General features: G+C 46.8%; 1 protein-coding gene across 1 annotated transcript; it reads right to left on the bottom strand.

Moving 5' to 3' along the window:
• Positions 1-497: 497 nt before the first annotated feature.
• Positions 498-7,710, bottom strand: CCN3 (cellular communication network factor 3). The gene is made up of 5 exons (XM_016156804.2): positions 7,449-7,710; positions 7,088-7,313; positions 5,715-5,969; positions 4,307-4,521; positions 498-2,057 (listed from the first exon to the last, which is right to left on the bottom strand). The coding sequence occupies exons 1-5, from the start codon at positions 7,530-7,532 to the stop codon at positions 1,761-1,763; spliced, it is 1,077 nt and encodes a 358-aa protein (XP_016012290.2). The 5' UTR covers positions 7,533-7,710; the 3' UTR covers positions 498-1,760.
• Between the last annotated feature and the right edge of the window lie 544 nt (positions 7,711-8,254).

The raw sequence follows: 8,254 nt of genomic DNA, 5'->3' as shown, positions 1-8,254 counted from the left end.
GACTGTCACACTGCTCGGGCAGCAGCCGTGCTCAGGGCTCTGCTCTGTATCGCCACTGGAAATATCCCGTTCTGAGCATGTAGCAGGAGCAGGCTGATCAAAATGATGCTGGTGGTTTATGCTGGGTAATTGGGAGCCTGGAGAGCCTTTAACTGGATAAGGCAGCCTGCGAGGCACGCTTTGCTTGGTCCAAGAGGAAGTTCAATTTTTAATATATAGAAGTGTCTACTAGATTGTCCAGAAAAAATATCAGAGCTCGAGAGGTTGGATTGGATAAACATTGTGGAGAATATCTGAGGCCTTGGCAGTAGAGATCGCCTACCTGACTTAGGAAGAACTGTCTTTTGTTTCTATTCTAATTAGTTGTAACTATCCACTTTGCTTTGAATGAGTGCTGTTCTTGGTGTCTGATTTAATTTGTAACTTGTAATTATATATATATATTTTCAGCAAACTACTAGTGAGCACAAAGTAATGGTAGAGTCAAACATGGATAAGATCATGTTTATTTAGTGATGTCTGACAAGTAGAGAAAGTAAAAAGATTTTTAAAAAATGTATAATTTACATTTATATAAATACTTTAAGGGAGAAAGGTTGAACACATATGGTGACATTAGCAGAATGTATACATTTACATTTGCATCCTACCTCATGGCCCGACAAATTACATGCACACGTGTATACACACATATCTCGTTTGTGAATGTGCATAATTAGGGCCCAAGGATTAGCTATGAGCAGGTCTATTAATAAATTGTAACCCCCCCCATAAAATCTATGTTAGTATGCTATCACACTATGTTGGTCTCATCCTTCTTTTTCAAAATTTCGCTACAAGTAAATCTGAAAGTCATCAAGGGTTGTAATCAGGTGCGTTGGGGCACAGTTTACTCATCAGTGAGATGAGAGAATCTCCGCTAACATGCTCTGCTTCTTCTGAATTAAAAAAAAAGAAAAAGAAAAGAAAAAACTAGCGAGCCTCAGCGGCCTCCAGCACAGACAAACGTATGAGGGCTGGCGGGGCCTGGTCATCACCATCTCTGTATTAGGGGGAGTTTTCTGTTTGGCTTCTTTCTACTGGAAAGGAGTCAGTTTGTCTGAAATGGAGCAAGTTTACGACACCAGCCCACTTAATTAACAAACATTTCATTACTGTAGATACAGCTTGTTTCTTAGTGTACAACTAAATAAAGAACTAACAGTTTCTAGGTTTCAAGTTGAAGAGCTATGTTTCCACAGACCTTAGACTTGGAAGATCAGAGCTTGAGCTGCTCAAAAAAAGCTCAACAGAAACCCCAGAAGTCAAACCTCAATATAGGGTGAACGATTTGTATGATGATATGGTCAGTATGATTCTGGACTTCACTGTGTCATTCATTACAGTGACATTTTCTTGAAATGGTACTAGCGTATAACAAAATAAGATGAGTGTAATGTGATAATCTACACAGCAAAACTTATATTTGATTTCTTAAATTTATAGAAATTTTCATTTATAGTAAACACTATAGAATAGTAAGTCATCCCTAAGCACTATCCTGAGCTTACCTTGATTCCAAGTTTACAGTTAATCATATCTTTCATTAAAAAAAAAAAAAAAAAAAGACAGATATAACCGACCTCATATGAGACCACAGAAAATACATAGGACTCAGGGGTGAAATAATAATTCTCGTAGTTTCTCATATATTCTTTCGATGGTGGGCCATGCAGCAGCTACAGTTTGCCTCTGTAGGTGTGCTTCTCTGGGGACCCAGGTTATATTTTCCCTCTGCCGGTGTTTGGCTTTAACTCTTGGAGGAAGGCCTCGTTGTTATGAGGACAGTTGTTGTGACAGGTGCAGGTCCCGATGACCATCACTGGTTTCTTGATGACCTGCCCTGGGGAGCACTGGAACTCCACCTGGATGGTTTTGGTGTTGTGTGGGGTGCAGCATCGGCCATCGCTGCAGACCCCGCAGTACCTGGGCTTGTAGGCCTGCAGGCTCGTGCAGTTCTTGAACTGCAGGTGGATGGCTTTGAGTGACTTCATGGTGCGGAGACACTTTTTCCCTTTCTAAGAGAGAAGAAAGGGGATGATGCACGAGATAGCTACCATTCCTCCAAGGGACCGTTTTAGGGGTGTGGAATAACTTGCTAGTGGCCTACCCAATATCCGTTGCTCGCTCTTCTTCGCTAATGGAATGTCAATTTTGTTTGGGCAATGTGGTCGGCTGAAGGTATTTGCTTCCCCAGAATATCTGGGAGCTTGGGATGGCCTTGTGACAAAGTTCTGGCTAATGATACATTACCCAAGGGATTCTAGATAATCATTTGGCCTTCTTTATTGTTTTCTGCCTTCATTTTCCTTCTTGCCTGGAATGTGAAAACCTTGCCTAATCATGCACAAACATCTTTTGATCTCGCAGCGATACATACGAGGGTGAAAGCCTATCTACGATAAATCTATATCTTTAAGCCACTGCAGCAGGATTTGGTGTTGTTTGTTGCCAAACGCATTCTTAGGTATTATAAAGAGAAAGGAAATAAACGGCATCATTGCAATTTTACTAATATTTCAAATACTTTTCAAACGTTAACTCGCTTAACCTTACTAACAACGTTCACTCATACAAGGAACAGCTATTAACATAAAGAACAATTGCTCGAGTTTTGTAGATAAATAAACGGAGTCTCAAAGGGCTAAAGTGATCAGAAAACCTCTATTAACTGAACTTGTCTGATACAATGCCATTTCCATGGCATTTCCGTGACATGGAAAAGCCTTATTTTAAGAAGTTACTGTGTCCTCGATGGTATGTAAGGGCTTCTTGTTTCTTCTTTTTTCGCATTTATTGTTTAATGTATATCCTTACCAAAACCCACAAAAAAAGTATAAGGTCAGCAGCATCCCTCTGTTTGTGTGTGTGTGTGTGTGAGTATGTGAGTCGGTGTGTGTGAGAGAGACAGAGAGAGGCAGAGAGACAGACATAGAGAGAGAGCCAGAGAGAGAGAGAGAGAATGCTTTGTGGGTGGGCCTGCACCTGTACTATGTTATATGTATGTTAGAATTCCCCTAAGTGAAGAGAGGTGCATATAATTTTAGGGACAAGGTGCTCCTAGATCTTCTTCCTAAACTAGTGAAAGAAACATAAAGTTAGAATGGACCTCAAAAAGTCACATAGGCTGGCAGCCATACCATGAATGCAACCACTAGAAACTCTTTTATTTTAGCAATAAATAGAATTTTTGAATAATGATGTCTGATGTTAAAAGAGTAATCTATACCCAGTACTTTGCCAGTTCATTCTATGTACCTCCCAACACCTTTTGAGGCACGCGCTGTCTGTCCATGACCCCATTATATGGGAGAAGGAACTGGGGCTTAGAGTTTAAGAAAGTTGCCCCAAATCCCACAGCTAGTTCGTGTGGGAAGCCGAGATTCAAAGCCAGGCTGGCAGCCTCCAGGATTGTACCCTTAAGCATTTAATGATATTACCTCAGTGTAGAAATATGTAAATCTTTCATTGCTAGAGACTGTTTGATGTTGGCCTTGGTTTGTACAAGAGTCCACATAATAGTTCGATTTGGGCATTGCGTTTATCTAGGGTTCTGGTGACAAGGCCTGTGACGTCATCGGGAACGAAGCCAAGCTTCTGATCCTCATGTCTTACACTCAGCGTTAACACACTGAGTTGATAAAATACCAGCAAAAAAGGAAAGAAATGTGCTATTTTGTTTGGCATATATTGCCTTATCCTGGCAAATGTATTAGTCCTACTTGGCTTTTTAAAATGCTGAAAATAATTCCCAGACACCCATTCATTTCTTCATCAACAATTTTTTTTAGCAAGCCCTCGCTGTGTCCCTGGAGGATGTTGGGGACTCAAGGGTGAGTAAGGGAGATGTAATCCCTCCTCTGTTGCTTGGTACAGATTGAACCTAAGGGGTAAAGGAGATAAAGGTCAGAAATGACCTCTCTGAAATCAGCTACGCTTGGCAAGTGAGTAGCCAGTGTTTTTTTGTTTTTTGTTTTTGTTTCTCTGGGAATGGAGTGAGATTTGCCATACCCTTCTCACTTTGATAATGGCCTGGCCCCTCTTTACCTGTGGACCTGCTGTGCGTTGCTCGGGATATTGTAATATATTGAAGATTAAAAAAAAAAAAAAAAAAAGGAAGGTAAATTCACTCATTTCAGGAACCTATGGTTAACTCTCAGCTAGAACTGACCTAGAGTCACCTAGCATCACAGTAACTTCCTAAAGCCCAGGCCCCAATGAGGCCAGGCCACGTCCTCTGTGATGGAGGCTTCTTCCGGGCTCCTACCTTTTCTGCTGGCTGCTTGTGCTCTTGTTCACAGGGCCGCACCATGCAGAGGCGCATCTGCTTCACCATTTCGCACTGTGGATTCCTGTTGGTGACTCTGGTGGAAAAGCCCATGCCACAGCTCCTGGAACACGCGCTCCACTCCGTGGTCTGCTCGATGCAGTTGCTACTTGAGTCAGAGACTGACACTCCTAGGGTGGCTTCTGTCCTGTAGGCTGTGAGATATAGAAATAAAGAGAGCTATGGTGAGTAAAACGTGAGGATCACCAAATGGTCCTTCCTGTCATCGTTAGAAAGAGGGTCTCAGCCAAGTGTTCTTAGGGATGGAACTGGATCTCTGTATTGATAAATCCCTAGCAGGATGCACAATGCCTGGCACATTGTAGGCTTTCAAGAAATCTCTGTGGAATGACTATCTGGCTCATCCTTAAACTTAGGAGAACCTGTCTTTAAGAAGTTTAGTAATTTTAAGAATGTAGGATAGCATAGCATCAACGACCATTCCATAAATGATAGTGTTTTCAATATGTGATTTCTTACAAAAAAAGGATCATGATAGAATTCTGATGGGATGAGTAAGGAGAACCAACCAATTCTAAATAGTGATGAAGGCGATACCGTGCCTTAGAAAGATGGAACTGGTTGATTGGGTTATGGGATACAGGCACCTGGACTTTGCTCACAAAAAGTTTCGTCTCAACACTTAGTATCATGGCTTGGGGCACATCTCCTCTGCTACGTGGCAGTTTTCTGAGCTGTAAGGAATGGCTAATAACTTTTGACCTCAGAAAATCTGTAAAGCTTAGAATAGTGCCAGTATATATAATCTGGCTGGTTCACAGCTTCTAAAATATTCTCTACTAGTTCTTGAGTTTTTCCCCCCAAAATAATTTCCTTTACAAGGTGACACGAAAAGGAAAGCAAGACACAGATCGTCGCGTGTCACTTGACCCTTCCGACAGCATCTAGAAAGATGACATTTCTCAGTGACGCCTGCCCAGTGGTGAGTAGTAGCATTCTTTAGGGGGGCTGGTCTTGAGACCACACAGGTGGTATACAGAATCCACAAAGAAAGAGTGATCTTTTTTTTAAAACTTTTATCTTTATAATATTAAGAAGGGTCAAGTGGGATGGACTAAAATATAAATATTCGGGCAATAAGATAATCACTCCCATTGCTGAAAAGAACCACTGAACTTCTCTTTAGGAGAAACTGTGCAGGTACTCCGGTCCCTTGGCTAGGACTCAGACCTGTGATGAGTCTGATCTCAGCGGGCAATCTGGAATCTCTGGTCAGATGACCAGAAGCTGAGGCCAGTTTCTCATTGCAAATCCGAAAGAGCACACACACTTCCTGCCTGCCTGTATCTTGTGCTGTGCCCACCTTCAGGTATCCTGGGCTCCTCACCTGGCAGGGCATGCAGGTCCCCTAACGCCTCTGTCTCATTCGAGTCACAGATCCACTTTTCACAGCACTCTCCAGGCACTTCGACTTTTCGTGGAGCGGGGCAGTCAGGCTGTGGCAGCAGCAGGTCCTCATCGCAGCGGGGCACACAGCCAATCTGCCCATCTTGGCAGGTGCACTGGTATTTGCAGCTCGGCTGGAAGGTCTCTCCGCTTTGATAAATGACCCCATCGAACACACAGTTATCTCCTTCTATTGCTAGAATATTGGGGAAGAAGGCCAGAGAGGGAAGGGGAGAGAGAAAAACAAGAACATAATGCTGTGGATAAGCTGCGTGAGATTCGTGGCACACGTTCCAAACCCTAAGTCGTTCTTTTTCTAGTCGAGACAACCTGGTTTTTTATCCATCTCCAGTAGAAAGATGTTGTCACCGGGGCCTCCAAGGGCAGGAAGGAGCCTTCAAGACCATCCAGTCCTGACAACTCACTCATGGATGAAGAAAGAGGAGCGTGACTGAGAAGCGACACTCCCCAAGCCCCAGAGCTGTTGTTCCCAACGATAAAGTCAACTTTGCAAGGACCTCCTTAGAATCTCCTACTCCAGCAGCTTAGAATGAAAAGGAAAAAAAAATGCATTCTACAAATAGGTTAACTGGTCAAATTGGGAAGAGCATTAGGATTCCTTAGTATTCCAGCACACACACATGCACAAAAGTCATCACTAGTTTTGAGAAGAAAGCAAAAGGCTATTCCAAGTCTCTAATCCAGGGAGGCAGGGACAGCCTCCAACTAAATGGTGGACCACGTGGGAAATCGATGCCCAATTAATTAAGTTTCACCAGCCTGGACTGGCTGGTTGCCTGCATTTTATGTTATTCACAGCCCAGACGGGGGTTACATAGTTGTCCCAGGAGACCAGGGGCGGCTTTGGCTCAAATAGGACAATTACAGGTGTAAAAACAAACCTGCTGGGCTGCAGTCAGGGGAACCGCGAGCCAGTGAGTGAGCCTAAGCTTCCATCAGCTCCAAGCGTCCCCCTGGAAATGTCCAAAGGAAATGACTTCACTGGCCCTTAACTCTGCTCTGCTCCCCATCTATCTAGATTCTTCTCTAGGGAGGCAAGTGATGAATGCTTCTCACCTCCGCAGGAAGGTTTCCTCTCTGGCTTCGGGCGCTTCCCCCAAGCCCCAAGCACCCCGCCCTAGACCGTGCCAGGCGCACGAGAAGCGCTCCAGGGACCTCACCTACAGCATCCTCATTACCGTTATCTGCTCATCACCTTTTGGGAAGGGGGAGGAAGAGCTGAGAGACGAGAGGTGGCCGCTGCCGCTAGCCGCGGGAGAAGCAAGCGGTCAAGAGGCCGAGCGGCCGCATTACCCATGCAGATGCCGCTTCGGGCGCTGGGGTCCGCTCTGCGGTCGCAGAAGAGGCCACGGCCCGCCTCGCAGGGCTCCATCTCGGAGCAGCTGTCGCCGCGCTGGCGGGCGCACACCAGGCAGCACGAGCAGTCGTCCAGCACCGCTCTCACTCCGGGGGCGCAGGTCGGCGGCGTTTGGGGGCACTGCGCCGGGCACGCGGTGGGACAGTGCTCAGTCGCGGCGACCTGGGGGCGGGCGAACCGAGAGGGGAAGAGAAACCCCTCAGCAGGGACAATCGAAGGCGGGGCGACCCGGGGATCCAGCAGGGGTCGCCCAGGAAGGCGAAGCCACCAGGGGCACCTTAGGGGCGCGCCGCTCACCTGTCCCGAGAGTCGGAGGAGCAGGACAGCCAGGCAAAGGCACTGCTCGGGCAAACGGAGACTCATCCCCTGCACACTCTGCATGCTCAGGCTTTTTCCTCCCGCGTTCACGGAACGAGACTTTCTACGCTGCGGATTGGCTCCGCGCGCCTCCCTCCAGGTCTGGCGGTCGCCTCCCCTTCCCAGCGCCACCAGCGCAGGTTTTATAGCTCGCTCCAGGGACGCGCACAAGCCGGTTGGCTGCGGTGCAGGGAGGAGGGGGGATCGGCTGGGTGGGGAATGGAATGAACCCCGGGGTTGCCATGGTAATTGGCCGTGGGTGCCGCTCTCCTTAGGGCGCGGCCCCGGGGCCTGCGAGTGCCTGTGTGTGGCGACTGGCTTGTCCCAGAGCTCCGGGAGGGGCTGGGTGGAGTCCCCAGGCCAGGACCCAGGGCTCGCTGGAGCGTGTGGGAAGAAAACGCCCGTTTCCTCCTGGAAGCTGCTTTGCCTTCCCCCAGGACTAAGACGCGGCCACTCCCCACCACGCATCTCCGCCCTGGCGGTCCCCAGCGGGGCCGCAGACGTGGGGCTCTCCTGAAGTTTGGGGCCATCTGTGGGGGGTTGGCGAGAGGCCCAGGGATTTAGTCATAAGGGAAGCACATGCAAGTTTGTCACCGTTGAGGGCACTCTTTGAATGCGTTGAGAGAGGAGATGGACGGAGGGAAGAAAGAAAGAAAAAAAGAAGAAAGAGAAAGGGGGGGGCAGATTAACCCAGAAAATAAAAGAATTGAATGTTAGGGTGGGGGATGCCATTGGCCAAATGAAAA

The sequence above is a fragment of the Rousettus aegyptiacus genome, unplaced genomic scaffold (genome assembly GCF_014176215.1).
Source record: "Rousettus aegyptiacus isolate mRouAeg1 unplaced genomic scaffold, mRouAeg1.p scaffold_m13_p_15, whole genome shotgun sequence".
NCBI lineage: Eukaryota > Metazoa > Chordata > Mammalia > Chiroptera > Pteropodidae > Rousettus > Rousettus aegyptiacus.
Note: the sequence above shows the minus strand (reverse complement) of the source record. Positions and strands in the feature narration are given on the sequence as shown.